The sequence below is a fragment of the Dreissena polymorpha genome, chromosome 3 (assembly GCF_020536995.1).
Source record: "Dreissena polymorpha isolate Duluth1 chromosome 3, UMN_Dpol_1.0, whole genome shotgun sequence".
Classification (NCBI taxonomy): domain Eukaryota; kingdom Metazoa; phylum Mollusca; class Bivalvia; order Myida; family Dreissenidae; genus Dreissena; species Dreissena polymorpha.
Genome location: NC_068357.1, coordinates 69771207 through 69792516, shown reverse-complemented (window position 1 = coordinate 69792516; position 21310 = coordinate 69771207). Strand labels below are relative to the sequence as shown.

Sequence of the window (21310 nt, the reverse complement as noted above, 5' to 3'; positions counted from 1 at the left end):
GTCAGCCCGTCTTAAATCGTTCATCAAAGTCTGAGAAGGCTGCCGAAATTTGCCACTTTGCTATAAATAACACAGTTTCACTTCAATTTTCTATCGAAATGTATTGTGCTTAGATGTTCCATTAAAAACGAAAATGGTTCTTATGTCATATGCGGCCAGCGTTGCTATAGCCCCGCCTACGCATCTCAAAGTCTCGTCAGGAGATACCTAATGAGACCATGAAGCCTTGCGCGATTTTATATCGGACAGCGAAACGTCATAAGGCATATTTTCGCATGACGCGGCTCTGACACTGTAATTTGAATGTTTCGAACGAAAACTGCGTTTTAATAAAATATAAACATACCATATATTTCGATGGTGAAAATATAACATGATCTCCCGTAGTATATTTTTAGATGGTCGCTTTAGCGACCGTCTAAAGTGCTTAGTGTGAAATTCAGGTCGATACGGCCTAGGTATGATTAACCCAATACCCGCTTGCGTATCCGCGCAAGAAAGAGTTGTATAATTTATGCAAGAGGTTTGAGTTCTCCAATTATGTGTATTCACAAATGGAAACATTATATTAATATCGTGTTACATTCAATATTTTCGAACGGTGTTTTATAGAAAAGAATCAATAAACAATGATCGTATTGTACGTGTCGCGGAGGAGATTGTTTATTTAGACAATAACACACGGCAGAGCTGGGCCGGGCGTCTATAATCGGCCCGCTGCCGACATAACGGCCCGAGAGCCTTTATCCCGAGGGCCATTATTCGGCAAGGGCCGATTGTGGACGCCCGGCCCAGCTCTGTCGTGTGTTATCGTTTATATCACATATAATACTATTTTGGTCCTTCACGAAAATTTATACAAAAAAAGCTTTTCGTACTTTTATTTTCATTCAATTGATTACGCAATTTATGACGTATCTCATGTGACTTCATTTCAATGACGAAGCTACCTAGACTCTCTGGATTTTAGGACAACACCAAATCGGACTTGGAGTGTTTTATTTAACAGTTAAATATATTGTTAAGCATCGAACGATTAGTGTGTGTGTTTACGATGGATTAATATAATATTATGAATGTGAATAACAGTGTTGAGATATAAAACTGGAATGAAACTGGTGAGACTGCATTTTCGATTTCGTTAAAATGTCGACTCGAATAACGCGATGTTTTGTTGAACAATTGACGGATTATGCCTAAATTTAAGATAAGCGTCAGTGAATGGTTCTTTAACTGTTTGAAGGAACTCGATGTTGAATTCAAATGGTAATTTCTTTGATGAAAACGTCCTTCTTTTGTCAGTCGATCAAAGAATGTCTATCCTCAAAGAATTGCCTGCTTACATCCAGTCTCTTTTAAATGGAAAAGATGGATGGCGATAAAGAAATGTGTCCAGAATTTACTTCGTCATGGAAGCAAATTAAATTTTACGAAAATAAACACGGTTATAACACAACTTCGGTGAGTAAAACAATAACCAGTAGATGATGTTTTACTTCTTTATGGCTTAGAATGAATGTGGACGCCATATTGTTCAGTATTAGTCGCGCGATCCCATTCTTTTTTGATATGAAAAATCGGCCCTAGGGCTGATATAGGCCTAAGTTATATTGGCTCGCTAGATACGAATAACGGCCCGGTCGCGACGTCATTTTGTTACTATTTATAGTAACGATATGTGAATGTGAAATTAATGATTAAAATAGTCCACTTTCTGCTGCGTGAGCGTGACGTAGTATTTTCGCTCAGCTCATTCATTAATCTGAGGCTGGCGATAAACAAAGGGGAGTCCGTGTGAGAATAACGCAATAGGTTATGTTTATTCACAAATGGAAACATTACATTAATATCGTGTTAAATGCAATAGTTTCGAATGTTGTTTTATAGAAAAGAATAAAAAACAATGATCGTATTGTACGTGTCGCGGAGGAGATTGTTTATGAATGATTGAAATAGTCATCTTTCTGCTTCGTCTGCGTGACGTAGTATTTTCGCTCATCTCATTCATAACTCTGAGGCTGGCGATAAACAAAGGGGAGTCCGGGTAAGAATAACGCACTTGTATAAGGTTACGCTTGTTTATATGCACAGGTCTCAATTAATAATTCGTTGACCACGAGTTCAACAATTATTACAGGGATACGATAGACAACATAAAAAAATGTTTCATTATCGCTGAAACTGTTAAAAAAACATTTAAATATAACAAGAATATTCTCTAAAAAATGTAGTCTTGCTGTTTTGAAATAAGGTTTGGAATTTTGGTTTCGAAATAACTTAATTCAAAACAAAAGTTTAATTATATTGTTTTTTTCTTGTAAGTCGCATATTTACCGCATTATAATGTGTGTTATAATAGGCAAACCATACATTAGTCGCACATAGAAGGAATGGGTCAATTAGGTGCTGCGTTTCCTTTGCTTACTTCAGTTAGAGGTCAATTCTTTACGTAATAGCAATCACAAGGCTCCGGCTTCAAATGAATTGCGGAGCGTTCTTACATAATAAAAGTCGTAGTCGCATGGTATATATTGCGTTTTGCGTCCTATTTGGTCACGTGGTTCTTTTTCGCGGGTGTTTTGGCATTCATGATATGAGGCTATTAATAGATGCGCCGGTCGATAAACAAAGGAAAGTTTACGGGTTATAACAACGCAATAGGTTACGCTCTCGCATACAACTCAATGACGTAGTTCAGGCCGTAAATTGAGAGATTCGGGAAAAAGTTGACGCTTATTTATATTCTCAATTTATAAAACGTTGAACGTAAGTTCAACAATAACTTCAGCGATACGATAGACAAAAAAATAATCGCTAAACCCGAATATAACAAACAATTTATAATAATAATACGAATGCAATAGTAGAAGGTTAGTTGAAGGATAAGCTTGTTTATATTCACAGTTCTCAATACATAGACAGTTGGATATGAGTTTATCAATTACTACAGGCATACTATAGGCAACCTCGAAAATGCTTTTAAATCGCTAAAACCGAAAACAACTTAATATAACAACTTAATATATTATATTAAATTAAATATATTTATAACAATAAATGTCTTTTAAAAATGTAGTAGGCGTATACGCTGACTTTGAAATAAAGTTAGCAATTTACTTTTCTAAATAATTAAATTAAACAAAAGTTAAACTATTGTGTTGTGTTTTTTACCTGTAAGCTGCATATTCACCGCATGAAATGTGTGTTAGCATTGTCAAACCACACATTAGTGTGAGTAAATATAAAATATACTACGGGAGAGCACTTCATATGTGTCCTCATATGCCTTGTTATGAGTATCTTTCTTCACTATCGAAATAAACGTATGTTTATATTTGATTTAAACGCAGTTTTCTTTTGACACATTTAAATCACACGTCAATAGCGCCGTCATGCGAAAATGGGTCTTATGCGTTTCGGCAAGCGTTTGTTAAACCCAACATGTGCTTTTGCGCAGTCAGGCCATAGGCGATGCTGTTCGCTTTAAAATCACTCAATATGTTATGTTTCTCCTTACCAGAAGGAGGGATAGCTGAGTGGGCTATTTATATGATGGGCGCATATGGAATAAGACCCATTTTCGCATGACGAGGGTCATTACAAATCTCATTGCGAATTGAAAATGCCACATTTAAGAACAATGCTTTTTGATACAAAATTGAATTCAAAATAGCAAACTTGTTAATAATGGCAGCCTATCCACACATTAAGGAATGATTTCCAGACGTGCTGACCAAGTACGGCAAACATTGTGGTATGATAATTAAACGATTTTCTCTTATCGTGACACTTTACTATTTCGCTAATGATTGTTTTCTCATCTTGGAGGCGAAAGTGAAATTCTACGAGATGGATTGTAACGCGTAATTGTAACAGGGCCACAATTTGTGTCGTTTGAGCATACAGAGAGTAGTCCGGAATGCCTTACACTGAACAGTGCTACATCCTTTGAATTGAGCACATACGCAGTGATGTAGCAAAAATGCAGAGGTTGTATCACGAATCAGCTTATTAAATATTCGAAAATATTCATGCGTGTCTGTTGGCGTTATGTAAAGGTCACTAAGATGAAAACTGAAACAGCTACGCCTAAAAGCGCATTAGTGCTCTATACCTATGTTAAGGTTAGTGTTGTTGACACCGTGTGAACTGCTCGGGTAACAAGTAAAGCATAAACAGCAATGTTTATATACTTTTATTCCTCCATATAAAAAATACGAAGATTATTGTATATTTTGAATTTGTATATGTTGTCAAAAATCAAAAGTTTTGTACACGGAACTTTCATTATGAATTTATTTTCTTGGTGAGATAGTCATTTGATATTAGAAAAAATATTCCTTTAATATGATGGTGACTGCAAATTTTCTTTATATCAAGTTCTCATTACCATTTTCATCATACTTTCTATGCTTTCAGAACTTCCAAAAAGCATGTTGTTTTTATTTTGTCTTAGTTATTTCTATGACATAATAAGGATGATAAAAAGTGCACACAAAACTCGACCCGTGCGCTATGACACTTACTTTATATAGTTGAATGGCGTGTGTTCATTAAACTTGCGATTGATTTTCAAAAATGAATTGCGTGTTAAATTATGCAATAGCGAACATCTTCAGTGCCTTCAGCGCTTTGATTTTATCTACGAGCACTACTGCGTGGCTTGAATATACGTGCACTGCATAACAAACATTTTGTGCGGTGGATATGCAACAAACAATGAAAACAACCACCACAACAACAATAGAAGCTTTGTTTTCATTTGAATTATTTAGAAACGTAAGCTTTTAAAAACTTTTTTTCAAAGTCAAGATATACGCCGAATATTAAAAAAAAATTATTTTTCTTGATTATTTCTCATTTTATAATTATCATATGAAAATGAATACGCTTCCTCTCCATTATTAACATATTAGATATCTTCATTTTCATGTAAGGCGTAATCTTGTACATTACATTGTTTATATGTTTTTAATTAAACATTCACCGTTGTACTATGCAAATTGGCATTTTCAAAAGGCATCAATAAATCGAGTTAAAAAGATCGGACGATCAACGCACGGTTATCGCCCGACGATCGCCCGACATCGGATTCGTCGTACGTGTATTATGAGGAGCTCCGTCCGGCGTCCGTCAGTCATCGTGCGGAGGCTCTCCGGCAATCAGGTCACCGGCCAATGTATATGTCCCTGGGAAATACCTTGATGTTTGCCAATACACGGTTAATGGATCCGATGTCGGGCGTTCGCCGGGCGATAACCGTGCGTTGATCGTCCGATCTTTTTTCGATTTCAACTCGATTCCTTCCCGGGCTCGACGTCGGGTAAAATTTTAAGAGAGACCTAAAATAAATCCGGACGCCGCCTGAAGCTACAAAATGACCCGGTGTCCGTGCGATCATCGGTCGGGCGCCAGCCCGATGAGCGTAAAAATACGTCCGCTGATCGGACGGTGATCGGTCTCTATTTGTGACTGAGGTATTAGATGGACGAGCATTTAAATGCAAGTACGAGGTTCGCGGATTCGATTGAAGGCCCGGCCACAAAACTTGATTGGACATGAAGTTGTGCCTACAGCCTTTTCCCATACGCATAATATAACGAACACATAATATAACAAAATATATCATAACCTAGATCAAAATCTTAAATACAACAAATTTGTATACACTTTATCGCATTTTGTATTTTTAGTTAAACAATAACTTCAGCGATACGATAGACAAAAACAAAAAAATGTTTCATAATGGTTAAAACCGAATATAACAAACAATTAATTATAATAATAATACGAATGACCTGTTTCGTAACCTCGTTCATTCTACTTAAGCGGGTATTTCTGGAAAACGTTCTTTTGTTCACAACAGATAGCGGCGATCTTTTGTATTTACGGGTGCTAGCAACGCATTAGTTGAAGGTTAGTAGAAGGTTAAGCTTGTTTATATTCACAGTTCTCAATACATAGACAGTTGGATATGAGTTCATCAATTGCTACAGGCATACTATAGGCAACCTCAAAAATGCATTATAATCGCTAAAACCGAAAACAACTAAATATAACAAGAAATATCTTTTAAAAATGTAGTCGGTGTATACGCTCACTTTGAAATAAAGTTTGCAATTTACTTTTCTAAATAAATAAATACAATTTAAACACAAGTTTAACTATTGTGTTGTGTTTTTCACTTGTAAGTTGCATATTCACCGCATGAAGCGTGTGCTAGCACTGTCAAACCACACATTAGTGTGAGTAGATAATGTGCCGTTATAACGACAACACATAATAATAAACTCGATGGATTGTATTTGCTCTTTTTTCAGTTGTTTACATAAAGTTTCCAAGTCAATATACTTCTGTAAATTAGTTGTTAATGTAAAACTTCAAAGTCTATGTAATTCTCCAAGTAACTAACAACATTTCCAATACATGACAAAGTCCTTCCCCACCCCACCTGGGGTTGGGTTCTGTAATTAAATCTGTAGCGATTTTCCTATGTGTTAAATTCGTATTGTTCAGTGTTCAAAAGGAATTTCTTATATATCTAGATCGTAACATAAACCTCTCAACTTGATGGGTCAAACTAATTTGTTGCAATGTACATGCGGACGTTTTTATTATCTGGTAATTGCATCGACATGAAAACAATTATCATTCAAATGGACTGACCCCATTTACCAGCTTACCCCAACTTTCAACAAATTAATGAGTTCTGGCCATACTGACGTAAACCAGGGCATGCATTATTATAAAATATACATCAATTACGTGACAATAAAAAATAAACTACGGGGGAGCACTTCATATATGTCCTCACATGCCTTGTTATGAGTATCTTTCTTCACTATCGAAATATATCGTATGTTGATATTTGATTTAAACGCAGTTTTCTTTCGAAACATTTAAATCACACTTCCATAGCGCCGTCTGCGAAAATGGGTCTTATGCGTTTCGGCAAGCGTTTGTTTAACCCAACATGTGCATTTGCTCAGTCAGGCCATTGGCGATGCTGTTCGCTTTAAATCACTCAATATGTTATGTTTCTCCTTACCAGACTGAGAGATAGCTGAGTGGGCTATTTATATGATGGGCGCAAATGGAATAAGACCCATTTTCGCATGACTAGGGTCATTAAAAATCTCTTTGCGAATTGAAAATGCCACATTTTAGAACAATGCTTTTTGATACAAAATTGAATTCAAAATAGCAAACTTGTTAATAATGGCAGCCTATCCAAACATTTAGGAATGATTTCCAGATGTGCTGACTAAGCAAGGCAAACATTGTGGTATGATAACTAAACGATTTTCTGTTATCGTGACACTATTCTATTTCGATAATGATTGTTTTCTCATCTTGGAAGCTAAAGTGAAATTCTGCGAGATGGATTTGAACGCGTAATTGTAACAGGGCCACAATTTGTGTCGTTTGAACATACAGAGAGTAGTGCGGAATTGCTCGGGTAACAATTAAAGCATAAATAGCAATGTATATATACTTTTATTCCGCCATATACAAGATACGAAGATTATTGTATATTTTGAATTTGTATATGGTGTCAAAAATCAAAAGTTTTGTACACGGAATTTTCATTATGAATTTATATTCTTGGTGAGATAGTTATACGATACTCCAAAAATATTCATTTAATATGATGGTGACTGCAAATTGTCTTTATATACAGTTCTGATTACCATGTTCATCATACTTTCTATGCTTCAGAACGTCCAAAAAGCCATGTTATTTTTATTTTGTCTAAGTTATCTCTATGAAATAATAAGGATGATAAAAAGTGCACACAAAACTCGTCCCGTGCGCTATGACACACACTTTATTAATTTGAATGGCGCGTGTTCACTTCAAACTTGCGATTGATTTTGAAAAATGAATTGCGTGTTAAATTATGCAATAGCGATCATCTTCAGTGCCTTCAGCGCTTTGATAAGTTGTTGGCAAGAACAACTAAGGTAAGTGGGGTTGTGAAAATCGGTATTCGGATCACTACTGTTCACAAAATCACTCAAGGTTTCATAATACTTAGATGAAATCGAGTAATGTAGGGCTGTACTCTCTAAAAACATAATAGTTTACTCGAAGCCATGTTTTACACTTTAGACTGGTATTCTGGCTGTATCTCTTGGATATATTAAAAGAGAAAGAGTATGTGTTCACTACTAAGTCCCTGACATATGATAAAGTTAGAGACTTAAGTACTAATTTGCACTGAAAAAGCTAGGTTACATTCCACGAGAAAATGGCCGAAAAATTGAAGGTGCAAAAACAGTCGATTTTGATTTATGACAAGTTCTTTCTTGGTTTGAGCATAACATATCTTTTTTTATTGCTTAAATCGATTCAACTAAGAATGACATTTCAGAAAAAGTATGGTTATGTGGGTCTCTATGTGCAACATGTTGCATTTATTTTCTCTTAAAATTGTCGCTTTTACATTTGATTATATTGGGAAATTATTTAGTATATTGTGACCTCAAAAATCGAGGATTGAAGGCAATCTGCGCCGAGAAATAGTTCGCGGAGGTAAACTTTACGTAATTAAAAGTAGTGCTGGTCACGTGGAGAAAGAATAAGCGGCGCAGAAGAGTATACTTTACGTAACATATTTGCCTAATGCAAATGGTCAACTGCGTGTTACGTTATAATCGAGTAACTTAGCTCTCATTAAAGGTTACAGGGGCAAGTCAGCCAATAGATGCATTCGCGAAAACGCAACAGGACTTCTAAATGAACTCTGAAATACACACATACACGTGCGCAGATGAGGCTATTAGTTACCAATCTTAATAACAGTCAATTCTAGATCAGATCACCGGCAGAAAACGGAAAATTCCAATACTATTTTACTAAATGATCAATAAAACCATTATAGCGTTGTGTAAAGCAAAAAAAAAAGATATTAAAAGAAAAAGTAAAAAAGAAATTCCATTTCATTATTGTTCATAATGATATGTAAAACGTAGTTCATTTGGAAAATTCGTGACAAGCGGCCATAACTTACCCATAATCGCTAAAACTCAACAGAAAACAACAAAACTGTTTGTTTTGATCATTTTTAATATTATTATGTGTTTGTTATGTTTAAATAATACGACGCATTTTGACTCGGTACTCGGTCACTAAATCGTCCGGGGAATACATAACGGACTATCGATACACGTTGATAATACAGTATTGCTTTCAAGATGAGGAAACTAAAACTACCGAAATAATAGTGTCATGATAAGACGGACATTGTTTCATTTTTTAACCACAAATGTTTGCCGTGCCTGTTCAGTCGGTATGGAAATCGTTCTTGAAAAAACTCAATAGGCTACCGAAATTTGCCAGTTTGCTTTAAAAACACAGTTTGACTTTAATTTTCTATCGAAAAGTATTGTGCTAAGATATTTTTATAGACCCGCGTCATGCGAAAATGGGTTTTATGCCATATGCGGCCAACGTAGGTATGATCTAGCCTGCGCATCTCGCAGTAGGTCAGGATATACCTAATGAGACCACGAAACCTTGCGTGATTTATAGCGGACAGTGAAGCAACTGCACAGACAGGACTTTAGCTACGCTAGCCGACGCGCCATAAGACCCATTTTCACATGACGCGGCTCTAAAAGTATGGTTTTAATGTGTCGAAAGAAAACTGCGTTAATCAAATATTACAATACCATATATTTCTATGGTAAAAAAATAAACTCATAATGAGCAATGTGATGCCACATATGATGTGATCTCCCGTAGTATAATTTTATTTACGAACATTTACGTGTTGTTTGAATACACGTGGAATTAATAACACACATTTCAGCTGTTGAATATGCGACTAACAAGTGACAAAAACAACAACAATAATTTAAACCTTTTTGTTTAATTTAAAATTTTCAAACGTGTTTTTCTAACGTTAGTTCAAAGTAAGGCTATTATGTTTTAGCGTTTCCGATCGACACAATCGCCAATGGCGATTGAATCTGTCAGCTGGCGATTAAAGTTGAAAATGTAAAAGAAAAGGGCGATTGTCAAACAATCAAGGTTACTCTATACGTGTAATTATATTCCCTTGTTTAAGAGAGCTCGGTAAGCAGCTAGAGCGTGCACATCGCGACCGCAGAAGATTTTCTTGAAGACTCCGAAGGCCAAGCGGAATGGTAATTGTCCGTAGGTGGATAGTGGTTTCACTACATCGTCTGAGGAGGGTCGGATAGGGGAACTTCTGCGGGCGGCTCTGTTAATCAAGCGAGTATCGTAAATTCTCGACTTGGACGTCCTCTCCCGCTGATTTCGTTGACCCCGAGAACTTGGAAGGCTGGCCAAGCGGAATGGTAATTGTCCGAAGGTGGATAGTGGTTTCAAGAGGGACGGAAGCAGCGGATGTGGCAAGGTAGAGGGCGGACGGGGCGGACCATGGGCAGAGATACATGCCAGGATTTTGAGGGTTGGCCCTTTGAAGATAATGGACGTGTCCCATGACGGCGGTACTCAGTACGCTCATCGTGGTGGGGAAACCGTTCTGGGGATCGGGTCGACGGCTTGTGGCGTCTATAGAGGCCATAAAAGCGTAGCAGCGCGCGAGGAGACAATTAAAAGTAAATTACATTGGCGTTTGCATTTTTTGTGGCCGTTAGATTGTCCTACGTCAAAAATGTCGAACTTCATGTCCTGTGACTGTAAGTAATATTAAAAACTTTCAAAGAGCGAACAACAGCCGTACCTTCAGCGCTTTGATTATATTAAGTAGATAAGTACATGTACGTACATGGAGAGAAACTACACTACATCAATCATGTTCACAAAGTCTGGAATATCCAAATCAACAAACACATACGGTACGTAAAAATGAGTACTTAAATATATGTGCAGTGAACATGAGATTTAAAATCGATGTTTGGTAGTATTATAATTATTCAATTGTATTTTATATTATTGTAGACGTTTTGTGTTTAGAAATGATTCAATTGTATTATTTTCCAACGGTTAAATGTATGATGTTTAACATTGAAAACCTGAGCTTTTACTTTCTAACTTTGCCTCTCTAGGTATTTCGAAAGCGACCCAATGTGAATAACCCATGTACACTATAAACGATTTTCTAAAAACGAGATGTTCCGATTAGTTATTTCCCTGCAAATCTAAAAATAGATTTTTAGAAATTAGTACATGCGACAGACCATAGTCGATGTTACATTATTATCGCAATTGGTGGCAGACGGAATCTGACATAAACATCCAGCGCTGGTAAGTGTATGCAGTTCTTATTTATATGTTTTAAAAATGTCATAAATTCGTTTCATACCATAATCTGCGCGCGCATTGTGTTACCTTGTGTTTTGTGCATACACCATGCGGCTTACATGGAAATAAACTGTGTGTGGCGTTGTCGAGTATATCTATTGAACCTATTATATCAAAGCGCCGAAGGCACTGAAGTTGTTGGCTATTGCATCTTAGACGCAACTCAGTTTTCAAAATTATGTTATTGCTTTTTATATCGGAAGTTTAAATTAAAATGAACACAACCCATTCAAATTTATAAAGGGTGTGTCTTAAAGCACAGGTCGAGCTGTGTGTGCACTGTTTATCCTCATATTTATGTTATGGATATAACCTAGACAAAATAACAACAATATGTCTCTTTTCTTTCGCAATTGGTTGCTGCACAGGCAGCCTCCTTTAGAATTTTGGTTTCCTTGCTAAAAAAAACAAGCCTAGAATGATGTACATGTTATGTTATGTGTATCTAATACTTTATCTATTTTCTTTAAATTATTGAGCAAAAATTTTGCCGACATGACAGGCTGTTAATGCATCATGTCTTGTTGTGAGCCGGAATTGAATCATTTCCTTGGCCTAATTGATTCACAGTCGCCAATCTGTATTCTATGTTTAATTGGATTGAGTTGTTCAAGCTTTGAAAAGGCTAGTTGCCCTGCTTTTAGCCCAACTGTAACCAACTTTTGAAATTGAGTTTCCTGGGCTTAAATCTACTGGCCCCAGGCGATCAGGCAACCACTAAACCTGTAAGTTATTGAAAATTCAAGATGACAGACAGACAGACAGACAGATAGTTTATTTTGACTTGTACAATGTACATCGTCAACAGCACATAATGAAAACAGTAAAATGTCAATTGTGATAGGAACAAAGTTGTTCACATATTTACAAATCATTAACTTAGCTAACAAAGTGACGTGATCAGACCGTATTAATGACTGAAATCTTCACGGTGTAAAAGGGCATTTTCCCTGCAAAGTTCACGGACCTCGATACCATAATTCAATAATACGTATGAAAAAAACATTCTTACCATGCTTGCCGTTGCACTATGCATCAAAACTAACTGTCCAGCGCATTTTGAAACCTTTTTTTACATACATTTCAACTAACTGACATTTTAAACACACGAGTGATTTCATTGGTCCATTGCGAAGGTGTGTCATTACAACTGGAGATTTCATTCATAAATACGGTCTGATCGATGTTAACTGGGTCAAGCGAATTGTGTATTGCGTTAGTTCTTAAAATTTGGCTCAGCATGTGTAGAAATATAACAAAATATATACATTTCCAGAAAGGAAATTCATTTCTGTGTTGAATAAGACCGGGTTCATGAAAATCGCTGCAAAATTGATGATGTAATGGCTGTTCAAAACGATGCACCCCGTTTTCGGATGATTTCGAGTTGGATACCTTGTTATATAAATATTTGATAGTGAAATATTCAGAAAAGTTGATTTTTCGTTATAATATGATAATTTATCATTCAACATGATGTTTTCACTAATTAATATCATAGCCACTCGCTAACCACCTATGAATGCGATCTGATTGCATAAAAACGATTTCTCAGATCAGAGCGAATTCAATAAGGCCGATTTGTGGATCGAAAACAAAAGGAGTTTTCATCAAGCATGATGAAAGTTTATTGAAATTTGTCGAGAAACATGCATATATATTGAAAAGCAATCACGTATGCTACAAAAAACATTACGCTGCTATGTCCTATCAGTTTGCTTGTCCCATTGTAAACGGGTAATGGCATGATTATTCATCATTAATGCAAATGGCGTTGTAAATAATGATGCAATGGTCACGTGGTTTTACATGTGACCCCGCGCGTTTTTAAATTTAGATTTTTTCTGCGCATGCAAAGAAATTGAAAAGCCCTATATTTGTACTGAATTTCGGCATTTCTTGACCGATTTTGACCAAATTTTTTGCCACTCTGACAAAATCATTTTTTGCGACACATAAAAAATGGGAAAATATACCAATATCAACTCGGGCGGCTTTAAGAGCAGTCTGACTTGCAAGACTCCCTCTACATTAGTTGCCCGCTAGAACGAACAACTAAAAACCGAAATACATCGAGCTTGATGGTCAGCACATAAGGTTGTCGTGAAGACTCAGCGATGACATTTTAATTAACTCTGACATACACACAAATACATCGAGCAAAGTAATAACAAGTCAACATTACATGCCACTGAGTAAGTGTATTTTTCGTGTCCGGTTCGAAAGCATCGAATCAAGTAGGGCAGTTGTCAGTTACTAGCATAAGTAAAGTACTGGTAACCTAGCAATCAGAGGAAGATTGATGTATGTATATATATATACCAGAGTAAATGACACGTGTAAAGTGGTTTCTGAACATGACCCTATTTCCTGGCCAATAATGGTGGACAAGTCAGTCATAAGACATATGATCTGTTCATAGCATAATTACATCCACTGTCAGGTGATCTCAACACAGTTGCACCTTGAACCGCCTTACGCAATTCAAGAGTGACCGATAAAACCGATAACCGTATTAATATGATATGTGTACGTTTACTGATTGAGATGACTGAAATTATGTCTGAGTGCTCCAGATAAGCAGTATATCATCATTTGAACTCAGCTGCCCTTTAGTTATGTTTATCCCGTAGATAAACAGCAACCCGCTTTACAGGTTTTCAGTTTAAATACATGTACTAGGACTCGATAATACAATTATGACATCTTTAGTTTAATATTTTCATAAATTCTCACTTACAGTAAAAACACGTTGTCGGTGTTTATCGTTGATAACATTAACATTTTTACAGTTACAGAAAATGCCTCGGTCGTATGTTGACAACGCCTATAACCGGAGTGTCGGACGGGTGGGGATGCCCGTTGGCAGTATGGTCATCTCCAAAGGAAGTGGATCAGGCGGACTTAACGGAAGCAGCGGTTTTGGTTCAAGCGGCGGCAGTGCTTTATTTGCCAGCGGATATTCTGACGTCAGACCGTCATCGGCGATGTCGTCGAGAACGTATGTGGACAACGCGTACAACCGGTCTGTTGGTCGGGTAGGGATGCCGATGGGAAGCATGCCGATTTCGAAAAGCAGTGGCGGAGGTGGGGGCCATTCCAGTAGTAGATCAACTAAGGTCACTATTAGTGAGTCATATGCATGTCCGTCGAAGACATACGTTGACAATGCTTACAACCAGAGTGCCGGAAGGGTCGGGATGCCAGTGGGGAGTATGCCGATTTCTAAAACGGAGGAAAGACCTTTAAGTGCAAAAAATGAGATCAGGAGCGGCTCAAGTAATTCATCTACATCAACGAAGACGTATGTGGATAATTCTTACAACCGGAGTGCCGGAAGGGTCGGGATGCCGGTGGGGAGTATGCCGATCTCTAAGAATGACACGACGGTGAAATCATCGAGCGTTAAGTACGAATCCAGAAGCGATTACGATGATTCCTCGACCAAGACGTACGTTGATAATGCTTCTAATCGCCGCATGGGAAGGGCCGGTATGCCGATCGGCAGTATGGTGATGTCGAATAACAGTCCAGCGACGGAGTTGACGCCAGGAATTGCATGCTCTACGAAATCTAAGGTATACGTTGACAACGAGTCCAACCGTCGGTTGGGTCGTGTCGGCTTACCCCTGGGGACGGCTGTGGTGTCGCCGAAAATCCGGATGTACACGGACAACGCGCAGAACAGGAAGTTGGGTCGGGTCGGCAAGCCGATCGGAACCATGGTATTCCACAAGAAAGATAAAACAGTTACCATGCAGACGTACATAGACAGCAAAGTGAACAGGGACCATGAGAGGGTAGGACTGCCTCGCGGTTGCATGCCGCGGAGTAGGAAGGTTTCCAAGGAAACCGAAAAGACCAGAGACATCGTGAAACGTCACACAGATGAAAATGGGGTAAGAGATGAATTAATGCAATTATTGCATTTTATTTGTAGTCATAAAAAACTACTTGCTTACATACGTACAGAATTAAGTTTTTCATAAACCATAAGAGAGTGTTTATTTTTAATCATTACCAAAGTTTTTAATTGCCAACCCCGTCAATATTATTAGTTTTAAAGTTACCATTGGTCTCCGCATGACCTACTTTTTAAAAGTCCATATTTACAAATATACCATGACTCTTTGCATCAACATTTAAATCGTTTAAAGAGCCACAAACACTGCACAATAGTATTATGCTATGTAAAACTTCTTACAACATACAAAGTGTCATACACAGGTGAATTACATTAGGAAGACCCTATTACAAGTAAATTTGGTGTAAAAGCGTTAAAAACAAACAACTGCAACTTTTAAGCATCTTAAAGAAAAACGTTTCTGGATGTCATCTTGTTTTGTTAACGTATGATCTCGTGTCAGGATCGGATTCATTCGGTTTGCGTTTATTGCATAATTTATACAAACTATATTTTTTTGTTATTGCGGTGCTATAAGAACAATATTGCGCAGTTATTTAAGTCAGGTACACGCTATTGCAAACACAGCATTTCAATTACATAAACAAAGAAATACAGAGACAGCTGTTTGAACTATATTGACCTCGAAAGAATGATCTTTGAAATTATACATAAATAAAAGTGACCTACTTTTTAAAAGCCAGTAGATAACGGGAAACAACGTCATGCTTCCGACGCCGCACGAAGTCAACCTCGCGTTCGCTTGTAAATGTTTGGATATCGTCGCGGGAAATTCAAATGGAATATATCGTCCCACACCAAAATAAAAACGAGCATTTTGTTTCTTGTGAAATCAATTATCAATCCATATCTAGCGTTTTGAAATTAGGTTTTTGCTATAAGGAGCACTGATTTATTTATTGGTTAACTTTATTTTACGAAGTATTAGTTGATTTTGGGCAGTTAAGGATCATTAAGCTTTCTTTTACGAAGCCCAGTTTGCTTTGAAGTGTTGTTCCCAATGCTTTGTAATTGATACCGGTCAAATTAATATAATCTAGGGTTGTTTGTCAATCCAGTGATGGGGACTGTTATACCTTTCTGCAAAATCTGTCTGAAAAAAAAAAACAACAGCATACAAATTTACTTTCCCAGATTATTTAAAATGCTCATATAATGAAGGAACATTTATATGAAAGGTTTCTTTAAGCGTAATAAGTTTGTAAAGAGCTTTAAGTGCTGCGATTTTAAGTTCAAAAAATGTATATGCCACATTGTATATTCTTAAATTACTCAACATTGGTACATGTATATATCACTATAAATGTGTTGTTCTGAGAAAACTGGGCATAATGCATGTGCGTAAAGTGTCGTCCCAGATTAGCCTGTGCAGTCCGCACAGGCTAATCAGGGACGACACTTTCCGCTTAAACTAGATTTTCGGTAAAAAGGGACTTCCTTTAAACGAAAAATACCATTAAAGCGGAAAGTGTCGTCCCTGATTAGCCTGTGCGGACCGAACAGGCTAATCTGGGACGACACTTTACGCACATGCATTTTGCCAAATTTTCACAGAACAAGACACATAATATTTCTGTCTTTGATACTCAGGATTTCAACTACTCGGACAGTGATTTGGGCGATTACCGGCCCGATAATAAGGACCCGATTTCCGACGACCGATACGACGACATCAGAGAAATGGCGGAACTTCAGTTCATGAATATCGTTTGGCGCCAACGTGCGGAAACGGCTTGGTATGACGAACACGGAGCCGAGGCGATCACAACGGACCAACTGCCGGAAGTTGACGATATAATACCGTACTCTGAGCTGAAATTGTGCGAGAAAATAGGCGAAGGAGGGTTCGCAGTTGTCTTTTTGGCAGAGTGGCGGGACACGCCGGTAGCGGTGAAGGAGATGAAGACAGGGAAGATAACTCGAAAGAAGGTGGATCTGTTCAATGATGAAATGAAGCTATTCCGGTCTTTCGATCATCAGAACATCGTGCGTTACATTGGCGCTTGCGAAGAACCGGAACACCTTTGCATCGTCATGGAATACATGAAAGAATGTCTGTTTAACGTCATTCACGTCAATGACGCCATGACTGCTATGGATGATCAGCAGCGCTTAGTGATTATCCGCCAAATATGCCTTGGCATGGTCTACCTGCACGGAAAGAATGTCGCGCATTGTGACCTTAAGTCGCAAAACATCCTGATGACAACAGCCTCTAACGGTGACACCATTGTGAAGATTTCTGATTTCGGCTTGAGCATGGTCAGGAAGCATACGGAGACTTCATCGACGGCGAGCGTTACCATGGTGTCCGGAAAAGGAACGCCGCGCTACAGCGCACCGGAAGTACTACGCGGCGAGCGCCTTAAAGCGAGCGACATGATGCGCACGGACATCTGGAGCCTCGCTCTGATCGTTTTCGAGATCGTCTACGAAGAGGAACCGTATCCAGATTTCAACTTAATGCAACTTCAGAAACAGGTTGGCGAAAAGGGCTGCGCGCCGGAAGTACCGGAAGGCGTGGATGTTAACCCAGATATCCGGCACGTCATGGACGACGCCTTGCAGCTCCTACCTGAGAAACGCCCGGACATCTCCCAGTTTAAAGATGTGTTTGTAGATGCATGCTACATTTTTGTTAAATAGAGATGGACAACTCTTGGACAATAAATGTCGTCGGATGTTTAGAGAAAACAAACGTTGCCATCTTTGTTTTGAGTGATTGAACAATTAAAATTGTTATCAGAGGAAAATTCTTATATTTTGTTAAGATAGATTTTTAGTTTCTAAGTTATGTTTGATGTTATTAGGTAACTGTTTTGGTTTACAATGATCTATCAAAACAGTAACAGGCTGTATCAAGATTGAGGGCATATGTATTTTTGAGAGGTAGCACAAGCATTTATTCCTGACCAGCATACTCTTATTCTCAAAAAATTTAACCACAAAATCTCATTTTCATTTCTATGACCTTCCATGACACACGTTTTCACATTCATTTTCTTTAGAAACGGGACTATAAATATTCGAGTATATCGTATAACTCTATGTCCATAGAAGAGCGACTGTAAATATATTGGGTTGTAACTGACAATGCGTGTATTGCATTTATACAAACACGTTAATTGTGATTTGCGGAAACAAGGCATTTTATACTGATTTAATATACCTTTTTACTTTATGTTGTTCAACATTTTTTTCTTATCAATTATAGTTTGATTTAATCATATGCGTCGTGTTGTGAAAAAAGTGGGCATATTGCGTGTGCGTAAAGTGTCGTCCCAGATTAGCCTGTGCAGTCCGCACAGGCTAATCAGGGAAGACACTTTCTGCCTAAATTGGATTTTTGCTAAGAAGAGACTTCATTTGAACGAAAACTGTCATAAAAGCGGAAAGTTTCGTCCCTGATTGGCCTGTGCGGACTGCACAGGCTAATCTGGGACGACACTTTACGCACATGCATTATGCCCAGTTTTCTCAGAACGCGACTCATATGTGTGCTCGTGTGTTTATTGTTTACAAATCAAAGTGTCAGGCATTCGGTGCGTCATAGTTAGTCATTGCAATATATGATAAAACATTTATGTACTTCTATGTGTTTGTATTGGATGCTTTTGATAAATGCTCTTCTATATAACTGGTTTTTAGTTATATCCTTTGTTGTTCTGTCTGTTCGTGTTGTATTGCTGTTTTAACCAACGGATCAATACAGTTTTTCACCCTCTATTTTTAAACACGATTTACAAGTACCTTGTTTTATTCTTAATATTATACATATCTTCCGTTTTAGTTTGAATAAATGTGCAGAACATATGGTGCATTTCAATCTTGTTGTTATACTTTTTTATGGTAAGCATTGCCTCATTTTGCATAAATGATGTTTCAAATCTCAAAAGCGTGCAATACACACAATAGCGCTTTATGATGTATAATAATTGACGGGTATTTTGAAGTTCTTTATTTGAAGTTATTTCTAATTTATTTCATTTTAGTGTTTTTTAAGTTTGGGGTTTCTTTTGTAGATATGTAATTGACATTAATAACACAGTGTACTCTTCCTGTCCCAAGTGCATTTTATTAAAACATTTTTTCTTTATCATTTTAATATCTGCTTATACGTTAAGACACGAGATACACGTATTCCCTCATCTGCATTCATAAATTAGAGGATAATACACGGCTGAGCTGGGCTGGGCAGTGATAATCGGCCCGCAGGGAGCATAACGGCCCTCGGGCCGTTTGCGACCTGGGGTCGATTATCACTGACCGGCCCGGCTCAGCCGTGTATTTACGTCTATAATATATATCTTTCTTTTATACTAAATTATACATGGGCACAGGTTTTGAGTCATAAAATCATACTATTTTGGTCCTTCACTAAAATTTATGAAGAACCAGCTTTCCGTACTTATATTTTCATTGAATTGATTACGCAATTTATGACGTATCTCATGTGACGTAATTTAAATGACGAAACTAGCTAGACGCTTTGGATTTAAGGACAACAAATCGGACTTAGAGGGTTTTTATTTAACCGTTAAATATTGTTTAAGCATTGAACGATTAGTGTGTGTGCGTGTTTACGATGGATTATTATACTTTTATGAATGTGAATAACAGTGTTGGGATATAAAACTGGAATGAAACTGGTGAGACTGCATTTTCGATTTCGTCAAAATGTCGAATAACGCGATGTTTTGTTGAATAATTGATTGATTAAATTTAAGAAAAGTGTAAGTGAATTGTTCTTAAACTGTTCGAAAGAAATCGATGTTGAATTAAAAGGGTAGTTTCTTTGATGAATAAGTCGTTCCTTTGTCAGTCGATCAAAGAATGTCTTTCCACAAAGAATTGCCTGCTTACATCCAGTGCTTTAAAATGGAAAAGGTGGATGGCGATGAAGAAATGTGTCCAAAATTTTAACTCGTCATGAAAGCAAATTAAACTTTACGAAAATAAACATGGATATTACACAACTTCGGTGAGTAGAACAATAACCTAGATGTTTTACTTTTTATGGCTAAGACTGGATGTAGACGCCATTTTTTCCAGTTCAACGTCACGCGCACACATTCTGAGGGCCGAATATAAATAATCGGCCCTAGGGCCGAATATTTATAATGACCCCGCAATGGTGATAATGGCATGAACAACTGTACAAATTTGTTACTATATATAGTAAGGTATGTATTATTGTCCTATATCATAAAGGAATTAATAAGGCCATTTTAACATTCAATGGGGATACATTGGCATTAGAGTACCACCTTCATTCAACTATGTTTCTGATTAGAATTGCTTCGAAAAATATGTTTATGTTTTTTTTTTCTCCTTTGTTTACAATTATAAGCACACGTATCAACGTATGGTAACTTTATTAAAACTTACACATATGAGTCGTGTTCTGAGAAAACTGGGCATAATGCATGTGCGTACAGTAAAGTGTCGTCCCAGGGACGACACTTTCCGCCTTAATTGGATTTTTGCTAAGAAGAGACTTCAATTAAACGAAAAATATCATAAAAGCGGAAAGTGTCTACCCTGATTAACCTTTGCGGACTACACAGGCTAATCTGGGACGACACTTTACGCACATGCATTATTCATAGTTTTCTCAGAACACGACTCATACCGTTATATAACGGTGAATGTTTACCTATATGGCCAAGTGTAGTTAGTAAAATAAGACCATTTTTGGCTGTTATTTTTGGTATCTTCGGAGTACGACTGCGTGTTTGTTGATTATTACTCAAACCTTATTATATTGTCATCATTTTTAAGAACCTTACTTATATTTTCGCGTTTTGTCATTGAAGTTTTCTTTATGTATTTTTAACAAGAACACAAGCTTATTTAATAAAGTAAATCTGATGTATTTCACGTTGCCATAAGCAGCATAAGCTAGTCTTTTATGCACTAGTTGAAATTCTTAAGAAAAATTGTTTAAAAAAGTTTGAATTTAAGAACCACTAACCGTCGTGTGTAAATCCATTAAAATTAAAAGATGGAACCCCACAAAGCCACGTGATCCTGCACCCTGTTGTGGGGTTCCCAAATAAACGTTAATGGGTGTACACACATCGGCAAGTG

The 21310-nt window shown here is 37.3% G+C and overlaps 1 protein-coding gene across 3 annotated transcripts; it reads left to right on the top strand.

The window, feature by feature from the left end:
* The first annotated feature begins 10690 nt into the window (after nucleotides 1-10690).
* LOC127874639 (calcium-dependent protein kinase 5-like) lies at nucleotides 10691-19033 on the top strand. Of its 3 annotated transcripts, none has more exons than XM_052419105.1 (3): nucleotides 10691-10829; nucleotides 14088-15194; nucleotides 16811-19033. In XM_052419105.1, the coding sequence occupies exons 2-3, from the start codon at nucleotides 14097-14099 to the stop codon at nucleotides 17864-17866; spliced, it is 2154 nt and encodes a 717-aa protein (XP_052275065.1). In that variant the 5' UTR covers nucleotides 10691-10829; nucleotides 14088-14096; the 3' UTR covers nucleotides 17867-19033. The 3 variants fall into 3 exon arrangements, with proteins under 3 accessions (XP_052275065.1, XP_052275063.1, XP_052275064.1); XM_052419103.1 differs by lacking the exon at nucleotides 10691-10829 and adding an exon at nucleotides 11090-11238; XM_052419104.1 differs by lacking the exon at nucleotides 10691-10829 and adding an exon at nucleotides 13804-13951.
* Nucleotides 19034-21310: the final 2277 nt, after the last annotated feature.